This window comes from Kogia breviceps, chromosome 4, assembly GCF_026419965.1.
Source record: "Kogia breviceps isolate mKogBre1 chromosome 4, mKogBre1 haplotype 1, whole genome shotgun sequence".
Taxonomy (NCBI): Eukaryota; Metazoa; Chordata; class Mammalia; order Artiodactyla; family Physeteridae; genus Kogia; species Kogia breviceps.
Window position 1 is genome coordinate 168,536,115 of NC_081313.1, and position 21,924 is coordinate 168,558,038.

Genomic DNA, 21,924 nt, shown 5'->3' on the forward strand with positions numbered 1-21,924 from the left:
GCTGATTTTAATCTCTGTCTTTTCACTGCAATAAACCATAAATGTGAGCATCAGAGCTTTTTCGAGTTCTGTGAGTCCTTCTGGGAAATCATCAAACCCGAAGGCGGTCATAGGGACTCCCGACACAGAGGCCATGGATATTGTTTTATTATGAGAAATAGTAGTTTTCCTTTACCTTCTTGAGTTCCACCACTCCTTGAGAAAATGAGGAACATGAGCTGAGCGCTCACCTTGTGGAACCTGAAGCTCCCCTTACCCTCAATCCCAGGGAAAACATCTCCTCCCCTGCCTTGCTCATCACCCTCCCACAAATTCTCAGCATATGCCCAGAGAGAAACAGAGCCCTTAGACATCTTTCATCCCTACTCTTTTATCTCAGTTTCCCCCAGACGCGCTGGAAAGAACGTGTGTGTTCAGTGCACAGTCACTCAGGCAGTGGTCTTCCCCAGGAACCCCCTCCCCAGGCCCCTTCCCTCCTCTAGGCGGTAGAGCTGGGGGCTCTCACATGGCACTCTCGTTGCCTCCCCGTCCCCTGGACGCCCCCTTCTCCTGTGCCATGAGAGACTTGTAGGGCTTCCCCAGGCTGGGGAGGGTGAGTTCAGCTTCCTGCAGCTCCAGCTCCCTCTGAGACAAATGCTCAATGACCGCTGCTCCAATAGAGTCCCCCAGCACGTTGGTCATGGTGCGAAGTCGATCACTGGAGGGGGTGGGCGGGGGGGAGAGACAAGCCACCGTTAATCAAGGTTTGAAGAGCTCCACAAAGAAGAGGGTGCAGCAGCCAGGGGCGCCTTGTGCCTAGAAGTTGGGGTTCACATTCCAGTCTAACACAGTGTGGACCAAGCTCTGATATGCTCACATTTGTTATTAGCAATGCAATTCTTTTTTTAAAAAAATGTCAACGTCTGATATAGAAAATTAGGAGTTATGAGCCGAACAGCATACAGGATGAGGAAGGTAACCACTGTGAGTAAACAAGGCCAGACTGAAGACCACCTAAATGAGACTCAGATCCAGGTGACAGCTCCCAAGTGGAGACAAAAGTCCAGATTTTTATACGTAAACCTCCTATTTTTAAAAGTTGAGGGAATTCCCTGGCGGTCCAGAGGTTAGGACTTGGCGATTTTACTGCCAAAGGTGCAGGTTCAATCCCTGGTCGGGGAACTATGATCCCTCGAGCCACACAGTGTGGCCAAAAATAAATAAATACATAATTAAAAAATTAAAGTTGAGAATTTTTTTTTTGAAATCTGCAAGCCAGCTCTGCCCCCAAGGATCACCTTTTTGGTGACTTCTACATAAAACAGGTACAGCAGGGCTTTTCTGGATAATGGGTAAAGACCCCATTGCTTACCTCCTCCCTGCCCTACTTCCCAAGGTTAACTCTATAGAATTTGGGATCCACATGGCTTAGGATATTCCCCCAGGCCACCTTTTCATTCTAAAATGCTAGAACTCTGTCCTTGCTGGAATAAGAGCCCATGTGTTGGGAGTGCTGCAGGGAAAGAGAGGACAGAGAGTACCAGAGTCCGACGAGCACTCACAGGAACCAGTCCACAGCTATGATGAGCGTGATGTCTTCAGTGGGCAGGCCGACCGACGTAAGCACAATGACCATGGTGACCAGACCTGCCTGGGGGATGCCAGCAGCCCCAACGCTGGCTGCTGTAGCCGTGATACTGCACGTGAGAGGGAGGACACAGCGAGGCAGGAGGAGGGAAGGGAGAGATGAGGCAGTGTCAGAAGAGACACAAAAGAAGGGAAGGGGTCAGTTCCCCAGGGCATCTTAAATCAAATTCCCCCAAATAAAGAGCAAATCCAAAGCAACTTTCAGTGAATGCCAATGCAGTTGTGTTCCCTCGTCCTTTGTTGGGATCTGGTTAGACGTCCACCCAACGATAGAGGTTTTAAACAATTCATATTGCAGATGCGAGAGTAAGGATTTAACCAGCTGCTTCCGGGGACTGGAAGAGGGCAGAAGAATCAACCTGGGCAGCAGCCGTAAAGCAGAAGCTTGAGTTCCCCGTGTGCGCATACGCTAGAAGTGGGTAGGTCAGTAGAGATGGGTCCAGCTGCCAGGAACAGAACTCTGGAAGGTGGGCCAAACTTAGAGTCAAAAGAAGAAACTGTCTATGGTGCTGAGTGAAATTTAAACATTAGACATTTACACATATAAGGTTTTGGAAAACTAAAAGGTAAAACACAGAGAAAATGAAAGAGATGGTGATCCACCATCAAGTAGAGGGTCAGACTGGATCACATGTAGGCTAGATTTTAGCTCCTGCATCAATTTGGATGTCTAGCATGGTGTGCTAAGAAGAATTATAAAACCACTGGGCTTGCCAGGAAAGGTGTTAGGGCCCTGAGGTTGACGCCCACCCCCTCCCTGGTGGCTTCTGAAGTCCTTTCCCAAATTCTATAGTCGCGAACATAGAGCTACTCAAGATGCTTAACACAGATGATGTCTCTTACAGAACAGTGATTGAGCAAACATTTGGGCTCAGGAACAGGGAATGGACTCTGGGGTCCAGCAGATTTTATTCGTCAGCTGTACACCCTTGGACATAAACTCAGAGCCTATATTCCCTCATCAATAGAATGGTAGACATATACCTACCTTGAGCGGTTATTATAAGCAGTAAAAGAGAACAGTGCTTTGAGAATAGGGCCCCGAGAAGGGTCATTATGACTATTATCCTAAGTGAGAGAGAATATCTCTTCCGAGTGCTGGCCTTGGCATAAACAGTGATCTTTGCATGCCCTTGGGAGGCAGGCATCATGCTCTCAATGGAATGATAAGATCCAGCTAATTCCACCTGGATCCAATAATCCAACTCAAACTTTGTTAAGTTTAGATCCAGTCCAAACTAGGAATCCCTAACCATCCAATCACAACCTGCCACTAAATTCTGAAGCAATTACCTGATGGGTCTCAAGCTGGCCATTGCCACCAAGCTCTTTGCATAGATTAGAAGCTAGAAGTGATGCTCAGTTCCCTGATCCATTTAAGAACACCCCTGAAAAGTCCTTACCCTTTTTGATGACTTCTCTACTCCCCAGAATGTGGAAGCTCCCCATGAAAAGTGCTCAGTGCAATGTTTGGGACCCTAAGCTAGACAAACAAACAAACCCAAACGTGTTCCTTTGAAATTATCTTCATGTCATCTTCACTGCATCCTTGGTTTCCCCTAGAAAAGGCTTCTCATACCACAGCCTTCTGTTGTAAAGGCAAGGAAGATTGGTTGAAGAAAGACTCAGAGGCGATCTCTGGGTTGTGTGGTAACAAGGTAGCTGGGACTTGCTCTACCCACAGTAGAAGGGACTTCACATGGGCTCAACATCTCACAGAACCTCCAGATGCTATCAGCCAATAGTGCCCAGATTTAAGCTGTATCCCTGAATGTCCCTAAGCCATTGGGACCCAAGTTCAGCCTGTTTTCCTTATCTGCAGAGTGGTCTCTCAGAACCCCTATAAAAAGAGACAGCACTCCATCCTGCTGCTGACCCCAGTTATCAGTATTTCCAGCCAAGCCATCTTTGTACTATACTGCATGACATTGCAGTACCTGCCTTTATCCACAATCCCTATGTAGCCAAGAGGGGCAGAGAGCAGTTAGGGAGGGTAGGATGCTCCGTTAAAGAGCATGGGCATTGGAGTCCAGTTTCCCTGAGATCGTTAGCATTCTAGGTCTAAGGTCTTTATTTTTATAATATGTGAGAGACATCAGCATGCCTTCATATGCTATAGAGAAAGTTCAAGTAGAGGCAGTGGAGTTGAAAATGCAAGTAAGCAATGGAATAGCTGACAGAGCTAGAAGATAGGAGGGATGAGATTTGGAGAAGTGTAGAGGAATGAGTTTTGAATAGAGCAACAGATCCACGTTTAAACTGAGATCAGGGGAAAGAAAGCATGGATGGATGCATACCACAATAAATTTGAGCTGTGGGAGCAGAAAGTTGGGTCCATTCACACTCAGTCACCTCAGTGACACCCCTGAGCTATAAGGCAATATGATCTTTTACATGGAAGAAAATTGGAGAATGGAGCTGGAAGATAAATAGAGTGAAGATTTGGAATGAGGGATCGCTAATGGTGCCACCGTATAACTGGGTGGTTATCCCAGTTATATAGTATCCCCTGGGCAGTTTTCACAAACATACCAATGCCTATACCCTACCCCCACCATAAGAAAGTCAGAGCCTCAGGGAGTAGGTGGTCTTGGGTAATGCTAATGTGTAGCCAAGACTTTGAATCACTGATATAAAGGGATTTCTGAGTGGAAATACACTTAGCTGATAATGTAATGCATCGTCTTGTAGTGGTCACTGCAGTAATCACCACACTGGGTAGATTTTTCTCTAGCTGGGTTCAGACACCTTGACATAGGAATAGATAAAGCGGTTGATCGAAATCCCCAGTGTTGAGGATTTGGAAAGACTAAGGGGTAAGGATGTCAAAGATGCTCTCAAGAAAATGAAAGAATGAAGCGCCATACTCTCTGGTCTGGAAGCTCATGGTCCCAAGTGTGGTCCCTAGACTAGCAGCATCAGCATCACCCCTGCACTTGTTAGAAATGCAGAATCTCAAGCCCCAACCCAGACCCACTGAGTCAGAATCTGCTTTTGAACAAGACTCCCAAGTGATTAGTATGCACATAAAAGTTTGAGAGGCACTGAACTAAAACACGTAAAGGGAAAGTGAAACCATAATGGAGGGAATGAGAGGAGTTGAAGAAGCAAAAATTTTCATGGAATTAAAGAAAATACGTTGGGGACGTAAAGTAAGAGGATGGAGAGATTGGAGACTGTGGCCATGATGCACATACTCGAGATGTCAGGGAAGGCTAAGCAGAGGCAAAGTCCAGGACATGGCCCCAAGGGTAGGTGGCTGGAATTCCAAAGGTGGGCGAACTTTGAAAAGAAGATGATGGAAGAGTCACCTGTTTGGATGTTGAAATTATTCAGGGAGAGGCTAAGAAAATGGAAAGAAAAAGAAAGCTATACAGCATCAGCTGAGTTAGATAACCCTTCTCTGGATTCCTAAAACTCTTACGCTACTCATAATAAGCAGATAATCTTTTTTTTTAATTTGGCAAGGGCAGTAATGGGACTATGCATAGGACATCATGAGATGTCATTCAAAGAGCCCACGCTTGTAAAACATTTAATGCTGTGTGTGGCACATAGCAAGTGTTTTACAAATGTTGGCCATCATCGTCACCACCACTCTCACCATCACCACCCTTATCGCCCCCATCACTACCATCACCACTATCAGCACCATCAACATCATCACCACCCTTATCGCCCCCATCACTACCATCACCACTATCAGCACCATCAACACCATCACCACTCTCACCTCCGTAATCTACATCATCACCACCAACGCTGCCATCGTCACCCTCATCAGTGTGTCTTTTTCCTTCATTAGACTGGATCTTCCCTGAGTTCAGGAACCATGTCTTATTTTTTCCTGCACCCCTCAACATATCCCCCTTCCAACATCCAAAAGCTCCCTTTACTTCTTGCTGTGACTCCCACCCCTCCAACACCCCCAGGCAAGCTAATGACTTCTTAGGTCTCAGCTGTTGGCAGGTCCCACCCAAGGCCAACTCACCTGATAGTTGTGATCTGACCCAGGTTGAGCTCGTAGTTGTTGACTTGAGCGATGAAGATGGCGGCCAGGGCCTCATAGAGGGCAGTGCCATCCATGTTGACGGTGGCCCCCACAGGCAGCACAAACCTGGTGATGCGGCGGTCCACACCCAGGCCCTCCTCCAGACAGCGGAAGGTGATGGGCAGTGTCGCAGAGCTGGGAGAGAGAACCCCAAGGGCTGAGAACAAGTGGTGGCCATGGGCCAAGGGAGGGCTCCCCCTGAGAACACTGGGAGGCAAAGTGAGAGCTAGAGCAAGGGGAAGATGGCAGGTGTCCAACATTTCAGAGGCTTATGACTGTGCATGGGGGAGAGGAACTCCTCATGACACAGAGAGCACACAGCAATGAGGTTCCCCCAGGCTGAAGGTCTCTTGACCCACCTAAAGCCAATAGCTGAGGGTTACTTACTAGACACTAGTTCATGTCACCCGTTCACTCTAACTATCCACTCCCAGAAAGGAGGCAAAGGGCCTTCTGAGCTCCCACACCTCAGGGCTAAGAGAGGGATATTACAGAAGACTCCTATTCCCCACTTCCCATGTTTATTCAGGGAGTGACCTCAGCTACACTAACCTTCTAGGTCTCTCTCCCCACTTGGGATCAGCTGGTCCATAAAACATGTGCTCTGTCTGGTCAGCTTTATATCATGCAGTGAGAATCCTGGACCCACAAAGGGGATCTTTGGGTGTCCATGCCTGTGGCAACCCGGTGAGTTTAATTCTGGGGTACAATGGCACCAATCCTCCTTGGCCACAGATCAAAAGGCACATTCTCCAATAGGTGTTACAAGCAATAAAAATGATACTTTTCTTCCATCTGGTTGGCTCTAGTGATACCTCTCAGATTGTTTTGAATTTGATTGATGGTGGAGAGGGGAGCTCTTTATGAAACCCCTGAAACCACAAAAATGAAGGAAGCCAAGGGAGCTCCCAGAGGCCATCTCAAGGGGAGATGAGACCCTATGAGGTAGAAAATGACTGAGATAATGAGGCATGTTGGACCCTTTGTCTTAGCCTCAAAATTGGCAGCTGGTTCTCCCTCCATATTAAATAGAGAAACAGGGACTTCCCTGGTGGTCCAGTGGCTAGGACTCCATGTTCCCAATGCAGGGGGCCTGGGTTCGATACCTAGCCAGGGAACTGAATCCCACATGCCACAACTAAAAAGATCCCACGTGCTACGACGATCCCACACGCGGCAACGAAGATCCTACATGCTGCAACTAAGATCCAGAGCAGCCAAATAAATAAATATTTTTAAAATAAACAAATAAATAGAGAAACAGAAAAGGAGGGAAAGGGGTTAGGAGAGCCAGCCCAGGACAAAGATCAGTGCCCAGGCATTGAGCCACCTGGAGCCCTTCAAGAGCACCTGACATTACTATACAGATGAGGTTCTGTAGTGGCAGAAAGGGCAGGACTCCTAAGAAAGCCTGTGAAAGGCAAAGAGCGAAACTAGGAAGGGTACCAGCGGTGAGGAGCAAGGCCATACCTGGAAGACGTGCCCATGGCAGTGATGAGGGCCTGCAGTATTCCTCCAATGAAGGGGAAAGGATTCCGATGGGTGATGAGGAAGTAGATGAGAGGCAGGATACCACCGGCATGAAGGAACAAACCCACGATGACGGTCAGGGTGTACATGCCCAGCTGACCCCCCAGGACGGCCATGTCTTCCATCTCTAGGATCTTGCCAGCAATCAGGAACAGGATGCCCACAGGTGCGTACCTGAGCCAAGCCAGATACCTGTCAGGCCTCTCTCATGATCTCCCCTACAAGCCTGGAGCTAGCATCCCCCAGGCTTTGCGACATAGACCCTGGAGCCAGGCAACACACACCATACAGCACCCTACTCCACTCCAACCTTCCCCACACAATAACAAATGGGGCTGGGTCCCACAAATAAATCCCACCTTTTCTTCCTGCTTACCCACAGCTCACCCTCAGAGAGCAGAAGAGTTCCTACAACTCCAACATATACATTCTTATAAGGTCTCTCCTTCACCCACCCCCAGATTCAAGTCCCCCGAAATAATCACTGTCCTCAGGGCTTTTTCCCTAGACATTGCCCAGACACTCCCTATCTCTGGCCTTCTAACTTCCCTTATTCACTTCCACCAACTCTTTGCTCTACGTTTGTAACCTGTATGCCCCTATTCTCTTTCCTATAAGTACATATTCTCACTCATTCACCAGCCCTAAGTTATTTCACCTGGATTTCCCACAGACATCTTAAACAACCTGTCTTAAATATTATACGATATTGCTTATATGTGGAATCTAAAAAAAAATTGTACAAATGAACCTATTTACAAAACGGAAATTGAGTCACAGCTGTAGAAAACAAACTTACGGATACCAAGGGGGAAAGGTGGGGGAGGGATAAATTGGGAGATTGGGACTGACATATATACACTACTATATATAAAATAGATAACTAATAAGAACCTACTGTATAGCACAGGGAACTCTATTCAATATTCTATAATGACCTATATGGAATAAAATCTGAAAAAGAGTGGATATATGTATGTATATATAACTGACTCACTTTGCTGTATAGCAGAAGCTAACACAACATTGCAAATCAACTACACTCCAATAAAAAATTAATTATAAACAACATGTCTTATTAAATTATCTGTTCATCCACTCAACAAATATCCATTGAGCACCTACTATGTTCCAGTCACATGGTCCCTGCCCTCATGGTGCTCATATCCTAATGGGGGAACTATGCAATACACAGAGAAATATGTCATTAAAAACTTCAGGTGGTTGGGCTTCCCTGGTGGCGCAGTGGTTGAGAATCCGCCTGCCGATGCAGGAGACACGGGTTCGTGCCCTGGTCCGGGAAGATCCCACATGCCGCGGAGCAACTAAGCCCGTGAGCCATGGCCGCTAGGCCTGCGCGTCCGGAGCCTGTGCTCCGCAACGGGAGAGGCCACAACAGTGAGAGGCCCGCGTACCACAAAAAAAAAAAAAAAAAAAAAAAAAAACTTCAGGTGGTGATAACTACAAAAGAGAATCAGTGAGTGGGGCTGTAAGAATGAGTGGTCAGGGAGGGCTTCTCTGAAGAGGTGACATTTATGCTGATACCTGAATGATGAAAAGGAACCATGCATATTTGAGGGGAAAGCATTGCAGGCACAGTTCAAAGACCGTGAGATGGATGTGAGCTAGAAGTATTGGAGGAGTAGAAAGAAGACCAGTATAGCTGGAGCAGTGAGTGAAAAGAAGAGTAGAGAAGACAGATGAAGCAAGTTCACAGGGGGCTCACCTGTTTTCCCCTCAAAACAGCCCATTGCTTAGTTTTGTGAGTTTCTGCCAGTGATGCCATAATTCACCCATCACCAGGCTTCCTTTGTTATTTCTCTCTCTTTAGAAATTGAAGTCTACACTTGGTCATTGTCATGGGGGATGTATTGGAGGAGGTGAGGACCACTTGGGGAGGTGGTGCAACAGCTTAGGTCAGAAATGATGAGACCCAAGCTGAGGTTGTGGGAATGAGGATACAGGGGACTCCTCCAGCCATATCTGTATTCCCCAAGCTGGGCTTGAGGTTAGCCCTGGTGGGTGGTTGCTGACTTGTCTCCAACTCCAGACCTGCCTCTGTGAATAACCTGTAAACTCCTTTCTCAAATCCCTCACCTCCATCCTTCCTCACACTCTGCAAAATTCCTCAACTCTGGATCAATTGCACATAACTTCTTTCCTCCTACACTCGGCGACCTGGCACATACGGATATTTTCCCAAACGTGCCAAGGACATCGCTATAAACTCATGGTTCCCAATCCAGTTGAGCTTTCAATATTCCTTTTCAACCTTCTTGCTCGTCCTTGATAAGCTTCCCCTCCCAATCCCCTCAGCTGCTTTTCCAAGCTATCAACTTAGCCTCTAGCCCCCCACCCAACTTCCAAATTATTTGGGATGATGTACAAAGTCTTCTCCAATTTGGGAAGACAGCCTCGTTAACATCTTCCACCACCACTCCCTAGGTAGGCTCCCACCTTCTTGAACTCCTTACCATTCTCCAAACAACTCAGGTTCTTTCAAGCTTTGCGTGTTCTATTCCTTCTGCTTGAAGTGCCCCTCCTTTCTTCCTGTCCTGTTGGATTCCTAGTCACCTTTCAAGACCCAACTAAGAGGTGGATGTCTCCATGACTTCCTCCTCACCTTCCCAGACAGAGTTCACTGTATATCCCTCATTGGCTGCTTACTTATCCATAGTCCCTATACTTTTTAAATGTCTCTTGACTCTAGAACCTTTCATCTTGTATTATATTTATCTAATATGTGTCTGTCTCCTCCAAGACTTTGAAAGCTCTTTGAGGACAAGGACTGAATTCAATGTATCTCTGTATTCCAGAGTTCAAAATAAAGTCATCCTGGGAAAATGTCTGCTGAAAGAGTGAAGGGATTTGAAGAATGAATGAATGAATGCGTCAATTAGGGAATAATCAGTGAGTGGATAAATGAGTGAGAAAATGAGCAAATGAGACATGAATGATGGGTGAGTGAATGAATGAGTGGGTTAAGCAAATGGATGAATGAATGCAAGGAATATTTGATTGAGTGAATAACAAATGTAGAGATGAACAAGTGAGTCAAAGAATGAGTCCAAATGGATAGATGACTTGGTGAGTAAATCAATCAATCAATCAAAGAATTAACTAATGCATGGATGAGTCTGTGAGTGAATTTACGAGTGAATGAACATATGAATGAGTGACTTAACCAATGCACAGAAAAATGAACAAATGAATGGGAAAAAGAATGAACCAATTCATGGAAGAATGAAGATAAATAAATAAATGAATGGATAATTTGGCCAATCCATAGAAGAATGAGAAGCTAGATAAATGATGGAGTGAATGAACAATGCACAGAAGCTTGAATACAAGTGAATAAATAGATGAACAAGGGAGTGAATGAGTGAATAAATCATTGCACAAAGGTATGAATGAGTGAGTGAGTGAGGGTGTGAATTAACCAATACATATATAAATGACTTTGGCCAAGTGGTCCCAACAACCACTTCAGGAGCTGCCCCACAGCCTGACTTCCCAGCCCTGACAACTCCCTTCTGTGTCCCATCACCACCACCACCCCGCCCCTGTCACAGCCCAGCACTCACCAGATAATGATGCCCACCAGCCTCATAATAGCCTCATTGAGGCTGTCGAAGAAATCCCGCAGGACTCGGCCCTTGTGTTTCATGCCACCGATGACCAGCCCAAAGGCCACCGAGAAGACCACAAGGCCCAGGGCATTGATGCCATTGGCTGAGCCAGGCACAGGCACAGTCTCCTCAAAGCTCAGCACCTCCTGCAAGGTGCCCATGGCCCGTGTGACATTTTCCAAGAGGCTGCTTCCGTTCTCCATTGAGGATAAAGGAGGCATGGAGGTGCCCAGCTCAGATCCATTATCTGTCCTCACAATGGTCCTGGTTACCATCCTCGTGCTGTACTGCGTCTTAAACTGAAATAAGGAGATATTTGGCCATAGACTAATGCATAGTAAATTGAGTGCATAAACAGGTTAATGAGGGAGTGAACAACCAACGAATGGAAGAATGAGTACAGATTCTGCATTTTTCACAAGCTCCCTGGGCAATGCTCAGACAGGTTTTGAGGTCTGTCTCCTCAACTGTCTATTATCAGAAGCCTTGGTTCCTCCTCCATTACCATCCCCAGGCAGCCTTTGACCTAAGCCCTTCTCTCTAACCTTGCCTTGATCACCACACCAATAGGAAGCACATTCTTTCTTTCAGACTCTTCCAAAAGCCCCTGGGCAATGCTCTGTCAGGTTCTTTTTCCCATCCCTCACTCCTGGACCATTCACTCAGCAGCAAGCTCCCCCAACCCTCCAAACCTCCTTGATCAGACTATGTACTTCCCCCTGACCTGTTTGAAGCAGGCCTCCACAAGGTTGGGCGGAAACATATTTCTGCAGAGAAACATCAGATGAATGAACGTGGTTAGACCTTAGAAGAGAATCTAGACCGATAACAGTAATAATAATTGCAATGGCAACGATTATAATAGCAGCCAACATCTGAAAAACGATCTAAGTGCCTTACCTATGTGATCTGATTTCAACACCACAATAATCCTAAAAGTGAGTGTGATTGATGTCCCCATTTTACATACAAAGAAACCAAAGCACAAAGAACTTACGTAAGTTACCCAAAGCCACACAACTCCTAAGGGGTACATACAGATGGACCTCAAATTCAGGCCTGTCTGAGCCCTTTGGTACGACCTTATGCCACCTCAGGGACTTCAATTCACACACAGTGATTGTCTCCAAGAAAAAAACACGGAAAGCTCTTCCAACGCTAGGTTCCCCCCGTCAGTGACTAGGGTGGAACTATGACCAGCCTTAGTTCTGGCAGGCAAAATCTTGCTACTTTAAGAGAATCACTCACCTTCCAATGGATCTTGGGAACACCAGACAAATACCATTTGTCCTGAGCCCATCTCAAGATGCTGCACCTATAGCCTCCCTAGCCTACAGGTCAAAAGATCATATCCTAGGAGTAAGCTGCTCTCAGAGGATTTGTGCAAGGCTCCAGGACAGAAAATAGGTACCAAAAAAACTAGGTCAAACTTGGGTGTTGCATTTCCAGGCTGGATTAGCCTGTCTCCTTTGTCTCCCCTTGAGTATACGTTGTTACATGTAGGGCTGGAATTCCCATCAAAATTAGAAGGGACGTCACCTGACCAGGTCCATGAAGGCATCAGCCGTGGGAATGGTCTCGATCCGGCCCTCTCGGTGCAGCCCCTCCTTGGAGCCCTTCCCAGGATGGATGATGGTGACCATGAGGATGCCGATGAAGACCGCGATGACAGTGGTCACCATGTAGTACACAGCTGCCCGCATCCCCATCCGCCCTGTCGCCTTGTTATCCAAGGACGCCATACCTGGAGGACAGGTGGTGCAGCCCGAGCAGCCCCATCCACACCCCACCACCCACTCTCCCATCCATTTGCTCCCCACTCCCCACACTACTACAACCAGTCCAACAAGCATCCCTCCTCCTTTGCCCCACCCCACATCGCCATCCTCCAATTCCCATTCTATGTTCCAAATACACCTTCCACTCCATCCTTTATCCCAAGCACCACTTCACTAACCTTCCCTCTATTCCAAGCCAACATTTTCAACCCCCACTCCATCCTCTATTCACCCCTGTTTTGCACCATAAGCTCATCTTCATTGCTCTCTTCATCCTCCTATCCACCCCCAAATCACACCTCCCTCCAACCCAGCTCACTATACACTATCTGTAGTAGATACTTTTGGTCCCCTGTCAAGACACCCTTTACCACGCTGATACACCTATCCTTCCACAGCTGAGCATGTTGGCTGCTAACAACTCATGCTGCCCCCTTCTCTTGAGGGCTGCCCTCAGCAGAACAGGAGCTTACTCACCCACAAAGTCCCCATGGGAGACCTACAGCCAATGACTGATTGATACAGGGATTCAAAATGTCAGCTCCTTTGATTTAGACGGTGGTAGAGTTGTGGAGAACAATTCTGTAGTGTTGCACATTCTCCAGAGCTCCCCGTGGGATCAGGCTGAGAGGCCAACCTTCTTCTGAACCCACATTTCTACTCAGCTTCTTTCCCCATCCCATCCTGCTCACCTCACTTCCTCATAGGTTTCTCTTGAGAGCTACCCCTCAGTAAATCACTTGTGCAAATAGTCCCTTCTCAGTCTCTGCTTCCAAGGAAACCCAACCCAAGAAATCATTCTTCCTTCCCTTTATCTTCGTACCCATCCCCAAATCTGGAGATTGGCAATCAACCACCCATGGGCCAAATCTGGCCCGCTGCCTGTTTTTGTAAATAAAGTTTTATTGGAACACTGCCATGCCCATTTGTTTACAAACTAATCTGCTGCTGCTTTTGCACTACAACAGAATTGAAGAGTTGCAACAGAGACCACATGGTCCTTGAAGCTGAAAATGTTTTCTACCTGGCCCTTTACAGAAAAAGTTTGCCAACCCCTGCATAGGCCATCCATACTTCCACCCCACCTCCACCCACCACCCTGTCACCTGTATCTCACCTGTATCTACCTTCATACACGTCCCGCCCCATTACCTTCCACGCCACATCCCAGCTACCTTCCCCGGCTGCCCCACAACAGCCTTCCTTTCATCTTTGGATGATACTAAGCCCCTCTCAGGCTGGTATTTCACCTCCAAGGAAAAGTACAGGAAAGCTACTGAGATACGTATTGCAGATCATCTGGGTTCTGGAACCCAGGTCTGATTGGGATCAGGGCTTTGGCCAAAGACTCAGAGCTACGTGCATGCTCCACGTTTGAGGTCCTGAGTTGGGGAGGTGGCCCCATGCTAGGAACAGCCATGGCTCCAGGTTTGAGCTTGGACTCCGGGATGGGTCTTGGAGGCCAACACTGGCCTGGGCTCTCTCACCTGTGACCAGGCTGGAGACAATGAGGGGCAGCACCAGCATCTGCAGCATCCTCATGAGAAGCTCTCCAGGGAAAGAGAAGTACTTGACCTGGCGGTAGCTGAGCTGGTACGGGCGCAGGGCAAAGGCCAGGCTGACCCCTAGGGCCAAAATGAGGGGTCTGTAGAGTTGAATTTGGTCACTGAGTCCCAAGCAGGGGCCATCCATCCATCCCAAGAAGGGCGTGTGTGTGGGTAGAGGTGAAAGAAAGAGAGAAACATTCTATGAGTGTGCGTGTTTGTGTGTACATTGTGGAATGTATGAATTTATGTGTTACTATGTTGATATGTGTATAAATGTCTGCACACATACATTCATGTGTACATATGCACACATATGTGATAGTGTGTACTCACTTGTGCACATGTATCTGTGCCTGTATATGAGGGTCCATGTATATGAGATGCACATGTTTTTCCTATGTGTGTATACAGGTATGACTTGTGTGTGTATGTTACTGTTTTCAAGCATGGGGGTACACATGTATTCAAGCTCTTAAGTATGCCGTTGTGTGTGCAGAGGAATGCATGTGTGTGTGAATGTGTTTATAAGTTCTAGTATATGTGTGCAAGTGTGTGTTTACTTTTTTGCACCTGTATGTTTTGTGCATGCATAAAAACGTGTTCATGTTTGTGTGTGTTCGTATGCAGAAAGTGTGCGTTTGTATGGTATACACTTATGCCTGTATATACACATGCATATAGATGAGACATTGTGTGTACCCACAGCTGTGTTTGCAAGAACGTATACCTATTTGTGTGAGCACTTCCTGGGGAGGGGGAATGGTGGACGTGTGCACCTGTGCAGGTGAGAAGAAGTAAGTGGAGGGAAGAAATATGCTGTGCGGGGAACTTCCCTCAAGTCCTCGCCCTCCAGGGGCAGAGCCCGCCCCTCCCGGACGACTCACCAATGACCACCGCGCTGACGGTCAGCAAGATGAAGGCGTTCCGGCGCAGGAAGCGCAGCACGTGCTCGCGCGTCATGGTCTGCAGGCGCAAGCGCGTTCGCAGCGCTCTCTGCTGCAGGCTGTCCAGCAGCCGCTGCAGCAAGCCCACCCGGCCCAGCCGCTGGCCACTCTCCCGCAGAAACAAGCTGTTGCCATGGCTGCTCATCGTCTACCTGCGGGGTACAAAGGGGCCCGGGCCTGGTGAGGGGCCGGACAGAAGGTGGATGTGGGAAGAGGGGAAAGGCGGAAGAAGCTGGTGATGAACTCAGAGAGTCCAAACAGCAGGGGAGGGGCGGTGTCGGTCTGTTGGGATGTGCCTGCGCTGGGCCACCTGAGAACACTGCCAGGGGTTCAAGGGTCATGTCCTGGCAGAAAAAGATCAGGGTCTCCAGAATCACTCCCAGGCATGGCTGGGAAGAGACAGAGAAGTAGGTCACAATATAATGGACGTTTTTGCCATTCTCTAACTCCAGACCCCTCCTTGTTTCATGAGATCATCACCAGTGATTGAGAGCTGACCCAGCTCCCAAACCAGACTGACAAATCTTTGCTGAGCATCAGCTTCACTCAGAGCCTTAAACAAGGCAATCTGTGGTTAGCCTCCCAAATTAATACAGTTTGGTGTCTAGCCTGGAGGTGCCACCAAATGGGCTTTCCACAGCGACAGAATCAGCAGGTGCCTGGCAAACAGTTCATGCCCAATAAATGCAGCTGCTCTGTGTGAATGCCCAAGTGAGCAACAGGGAGAGGGAGAGTCCCATGGGATGGAAATGGTGATAATTCTTGATCCCAGCACCTCCTCAGGATCCATTTTTGAAGAAAAATGTTATGTTCAGAGTCACTCTGGGGTGCCAGGCACTGTTTCCCTAACTTCACACTCTTTACATTCAGCCATATCCATGTCATCTTATTTACTTACCTAAATAAATGTAATCCAAACTCGAAACTTTAGATCATTACTTGAAATGCTTATTATATCTTAATACACATTAAATAAAATGCATATAAGAAATAAAACTTGCCTATCCTTTTACCAACTAAAACACCTTACATGTATAGGGCAGCTTGGAAATTGTGAGGAACATTTGCCTTCATGAGTCTGAGGAAATTCTGCCTTCATGGCCCCTTCCTCCATTAAAATATATATTAAAATTATATTGGGTATAATTTGGTATGCCAAATTGGTATAAAAAGGAATATATTATTTTGGAACTAGATCAAGGTGATTGTTGTACAATGTTGCAAATGAACTAAATGCCACTGAATGCCACTTTAAAACGGTTGATTTTCTGTTGTGTACATTTCACCTCAGTTTTTTAGATGAGAACAGTAATATTACATAGTAAAACATTTTCTTTGACTTGAAAGTTAAATTCTTTATTCTGATTTTAAAAGAAGCGAAAACTTTAGCATGGGTGTCCGTAAAAGTATCGTGGGCCCTGGGCACCTCCTATTCCAGAAAGATAAGCAGGCTTACCTATACTGATCTCACAGCGAAAAGTGGCAGCACCCCTCTTGTAGGCATACTGGCAATTCTGTTATCCCTATAGATTCATCCCCAGGCAAAAGGCTGACCGCTACAGTTGGCATTACCCGGGCTCCCTTGCCCTTTCAGTCTGGCCAGTGGAAAATAGCAGGAAGATGGAAGGTGGGAGGGGATGTAGGTGGAGCATTCTCTCAGCTCCCCCTACCAGGCCCGTTTGGCATGGACTTTATTCCTCTACCTAAGGTCACAGCCCCCACTGAACAATCCTCTGCAGCTCTTGGCCATGTGGACATTTTCTTTGGAAAAATGACTAGTTCCTCTGCCCATTTTTCAATCAGATTGTTTATGATTTTTGTTATTGAGTTGTATGAGATCTTTATATATTTTGGATATTAACCCCTTATCCAATATACGGTCTACAAAATTTTTCTCCCATTCTCTAGATTGCCTTTTCATTTTGTTGTTTCTTTTGCTGTGCAGAAGCTTTTATGTTTGATGTTGTCACACTTGAGTTTTGCTTTTGTTGTTTGTGCTTTTGGTGTTATATATATATAAAAAAAAAATCAGTGCTGTGACCAAAGTTGAGCAGCTTCTACCTTACATTTTCCTCTAGCAGTTTTACAGTGTCAGGCCTTATGTTTATGACTTGTGTCCACTTCAAGTTAATTTTTGTGAGTGGTGTAAGATAGGGGTCTGATTTCAATATTCTTCGTCTATTTGTCCAGCTTCCCAACATCATTTGTTAAAGAGATTATCCTTTCCCCATTGAGTGTTCTTGGCTCCCTTGACATGATAGAGGTGCTCCTGCTACAATGGAAATCACATTACAATATATAAATGTATCAAAACAACATGGTGTACATCTTAAAGTTACACAATGTTATATATCAATACGTCTTATAATTAAAAAATAAAGACAATCCTTTGTTACAGCCACAGCTCTCCCCAGGTCCCCCTCTTGCTCCCTCCCTGCAGCTCCCCGACTCTTGCAGATCTCTGAGTGCTGTGCCAACTTTACTGGTTTAACCCTGTAAACAGTCCTTAATTTTCAATTCCCCTTTTTGAGTGTGTTCTCTGCTTCCCGACAGACATACTAGATTCATCTAACTCCTAGAAAAAACTCTCCAAGCCACAGAAAGACAGTAAATATTGTATCCTGTGCTGGACTGTGCATATTTGGGTTGCCTGGGGTGGCTGTACAGGTAACCCCAGCTCCTCTCTGAGGTATCAGCGCTTCAGATACCTCTCCTGGCCACCAACCCCCTCCAAGCCCTAACCCCAACCCCAGTGCCTGAATCCATCCAGATCAGGCTGGGAGTCTTTCAGAGACAGACCACCAGGTAGTTCCCTGAACTTTTTTTTGGCTGCTGCGGGCTGAGCAGCTACTTTTCTGAGATCACTATCTTTCTTGTCCTCTTTCAGCCTCCCCATATCCCAAGGATGGGGTATCTGCCTCAGCTTTCCAGGTCCTGCTTCCTCCGGCTCTAAGCCCTGGTTCCCAATGTCAAACCCCAGTTGGGGTCCTGCTTCAAAGGATCTGTCACTGGAAACCATGATGGTTTTTTTCAGCTGGCTGTGAAAAATCCCGGACAGGAGACCACAGACTACATAGGAAATGTGTCATTATTCCCTCATCTCTAAGATGTATGTTCCCAGTCACCAAGAAATAGCATGAAGCTGCCCATGGGTCCCAAGGGAGTGTTCAGCTGAGATCCAAACTAGTCACAAAAAACTCCAGAGCTAGTTTTGTCTATTTCCTATCTCTTCCTTACAAAAAATGGTACAGAGCAGAGATGTACAAGCCATAGTCCAAGGACCAATTCTGGCCCGCTTCTTGTTTTTGTAAGAAAAGTTTTATAGGCACATAGCCATACTCATTCTTTACGTACTGTCTACAGCTACTTTTGTGCTACAAGTGCTGAGTTGAGATGTTGGAACAGAGATTTTATGGGTCTCCATACAATCTCTCTGGCCCTTTACTGAAAAATTTTGGAGATCCCTGGTCTAGAGGAAGAGCGTACATGAGCTCTTTGTTTCAAATCCCACTCCACCTTTTAGGAACTGGTCACTTTCTGTGTGGCTTTGATGGCCCAATTCACGCGATACTTAGAACAGCAACTAGTGAGCATGAAATAGATGACAATCAAGGTTAATAAAAAGCAGAAATCCAACAGACACATGACTGAGGACTGAGAAAAATGTTGACAAGGGAGGGTCTTCCCATCAACATTGCTTGGTCCTGACTGCATTACTTGCCAAGCAATGCTTGACTTGAACTTGTTTTCCCAGGATCTTGGCCTCCACTTGGCCCCTTCTCAGTCTCTCTTGGACCCCCGGGGGCCTTCTCCCCTCACCCTGGCTTCTGTCTTTTCTAGTCTCTCCTGGTCCTAGGCCTTCTCTTGGCCCTGCTTCTTAGGCTTCCTACTCAGGAAACAGCCCTTCTAGTGTTCCAGGATCTTCAGGGATTCAAGGATGGGTCGCCCACCTGGTTCTCACAACCTCCAGACTCTTAGATGTGATGAGAGGGGCATCTCTCAGAGCCAGGGGCAAAAAGGAAGGAACTCCTTCATTCTAAAGCTGAAGCAACTTACAGTGGGCAAACAAGGATGCTTTCCGTACATTTTATCTCAATACTCTGCTAGCCTGAGGAGTGAGTGAAGGGAGGGAAAGACAAGGAGGAATTCACATACATCACACACCACATACACACACTTGAACACACAACCTCACACACCTCTTGTGTACAACGGACATAGACACAACTGCACACAGACACACAGTTTCACACACACAGAACCGTTCAACATACAACGCACACACTTTCAGAAATGCAACTCCAAGTATTATGCTAAGTGAAATAAGTCAGACAGAGAAAGACAAACACTGTATGATATCACTTATATGTAGGATCTAGAAAATACAACAAACTAGTGAATATAACAAAAAAGAAACAAACTCACAGGTATAGAGGACAAACTAGTGGTTGCCAGCGAGGAGAGGGAAGGGGGGAGGGGCAACTTAGGGGTAGGAGGTTAAGAGGTACAAACTATTATGTATAAAATAAGCTACAAGAATATATTGTACAACACAGGGAATATAGCCAATATTTTATAATAACTATAAATGGAGTATAACCTTTAAAAATTGTGAATCACTATGTTGCACACCTGTAACTTATATAATATTGTACATCAACTATACTTCAATTTTTTAAAAAAAGAAATGCAACTGCATTCATGCAGCATCAGGCATACAATTCCTACACACACAAACACACACACACTTGACACATTCATGAATGCCCTCAGACACAAAACCCCACACCCCTCCGCAGACACACAACCCGATTACATACACACCTTCACGTCCTTGCACAACACCCTTTGTAAATGAAACTCCATATGGGCATTTGCAGAAATGCCATTCCTACACACACACACACACACACAACTTGGGACACAAAACTTCAGACATCCAAATTCCTTCCCACCTTTAAACATTCAGGCCCACCCACCTCTTCGGGAAGGCAACCCTACTCATAAATTCAGTCTCACACACACACGCACAAACACACCACACACAACTTCGGACCCAGCCCCCCGCCCCCCGCAGCGATGGCCAAACTCTGTCACAAACAGGTCCCTCTGGAGTTGGAGGAATAAGCCCCAGATAGGGAAGGGAACCAAGCCCTGGAAAGGGACCAGGCATCAGGCAGAGATGGAAACCTGCCCACCAGTAGAGGCCAGGGATAGAGGGACAGGATGAGAAGGAAGGGAGATGGGCAGGGAGAATCTGGGGTAACTAAGGCGATAGGAAACTGATCAGGGCTACGGGGAGATGAGCGGAGGCTACGACTCTAGGAGTCAGGGAGCAGCTGAGACGAAGAGCAGCCGAGAGATAGGAACGTGGGCGCAGGAGGCGCCCCACCCGCCCGACCCCAGGGTAGGCCAAGCCGGCCTCGGATCCCGCCTGCCCTGAACCTCAGAGCCCCCGCCCTCGAGGAGCCGTGGTGTTCCCACTCACCAGGGCCAGGAGCTGCGGGGGCGGCCTGCCCGCGTGTCCGCCTACGCGCTGCGCCGGGAGGCAGAAGCCGGAGCCCAGAGAAGCGCCCGGCCAGGGCACGGGGGACCCGCCAGAGACCGCGCAGCGCCGGCTCCAGGACCAAAAGGCCGAGGTACCCGCGCGGAGCCGCGACGCGCTGTGCAGCGAGTGGGATCGGCGCCAGCCCTGCGTTCACGTGGGTGTGGGGGCCCCGGGTCGCTGGAGGTGGTGGGGGGGGCGGGATCCCCTCCGGGATGCCCCCAGCCTCCCCCGCGCCCAGCCCTGGCTCAGCTGCAGCTCGGGAGAAAGGGCGCCGCTGTTTGGGGAGGGAGGGGATCCTGGGCTAGGCGGAGTGGTTGGCCTCTCTCTTGTCTAGCCCCCGCCCCCCAGCTCAGAGCCGCGCCTCCGAGCCCCAGCCTCCCGCCGCCTCCTGAGCCCTCCCGAGGCCAGAACATCCCTGGAGAGCGCGGGGACTAGGCCCTGGCACCACTGGGCCCAAGCCCGCATCCTCAGCGGAGGTCTGGGGAAGGCGCGGGCGTGAGCGTCCTGAGAGCAGCCTCTGCGTGGGCTCGGCTGCCCCTCTTCTCCCTCGGGCTGCACATTCCATCCTTGGCCACTTGGCCGCTGTGTGAGCTTGAGCCAGCCCCTCTCCCTCTCTGTGCCTGGTCTCCTCGTTTAAACAGCGGAGATGACTCTGCCGACCCCACAGAAAATTAAAGCTGAGAAAATTGAAGTGCGTGAGCCTGGAAATCCTCCCTGCAGCGTGAAGCATTGTGCAAGTGGGAGGCAAATCACTGCTGTTAGTATTGTAATTAATATTATTCTTTGCACTCTTTAGGATACACCGGGCAATGTTGATTTTGCTTTTCTTCCCAAATGGCACTGACTTGGCTGTTTCCAATATCTCCTACCTCTCCTGAAAACTAATTGCCATTTTTAAGAGCTGAGCACAGAGCATGGCACGTGATAAAAACCCAATACATGTTTGCTATTATTATTGTTATTGAGCAATTGTTGACGGCAACTTCCTAGTCTAGGCAGGCTCTTTTACTCATATTTAATCTACGCACCCCTATGCAGTAGATATCATTACCCTCATGTGCAGATGAGGGGACAGGCTCTCAGAGAGGTTCAGTAACTTGACCAAGGTCACACAGCCAAGGAGCAGCCACCCCAATTTCAATTCTTTGTGCATACAGCCCCCATTCTCCTTCTTGACCCAATACCTTCTAGATAAGCAGTTCTCAAACTTAGCTGTACCTTAGAATCACCAGGGGAGCCTTTAAAAATTCTGATACCCAGGTGGCACCCCC

General features: G+C 47.5%; 1 protein-coding gene across 1 annotated transcript; it reads right to left on the reverse strand.

Annotated features, from left to right (window-relative positions):
- Nucleotides 1-131: 131 nt before the first annotated feature.
- Nucleotides 132-21,239, reverse strand: SLC1A6 (solute carrier family 1 member 6). The gene is made up of 10 exons (XM_059063171.2): nt 20,594-21,239; nt 15,046-15,257; nt 14,102-14,239; nt 12,376-12,580; nt 11,561-11,603; nt 10,792-11,135; nt 7,148-7,381; nt 5,618-5,812; nt 1,542-1,676; nt 132-697 (listed from the first exon to the last, which is right to left on the reverse strand). The coding sequence occupies exons 2-10, from the start codon at nt 15,248-15,250 to the stop codon at nt 502-504; spliced, it is 1,695 nt and encodes a 564-aa protein (XP_058919154.1). The 5' UTR covers nt 15,251-15,257; nt 20,594-21,239; the 3' UTR covers nt 132-501.
- Nucleotides 21,240-21,924: the final 685 nt, after the last annotated feature.

Excerpts from the sequence above, each read along its gene's own strand:
- SLC1A6 (XM_059063171.2), bottom strand. The coding sequence starts at position 15,250 with ATGAGCAGCCATGGCAACAGCTTGTTTCTGCGGGAGAGTGGCCAGCGG. Across the intron at positions 14,240-15,045 it reads CGTCAGCGCGGTGGTCATTG|GGGTCAGCCTGGCCTTTGCC; the intron begins GTGAGTCGTCCG and ends TTTTGGCCCTAG. Across the intron at positions 698-1,541 it reads ATAGCTGTGGACTGGTTCCT|TGATCGACTTCGCACCATGA; the intron begins GTGAGTGCTCGT and ends CACCCCCTCCAG.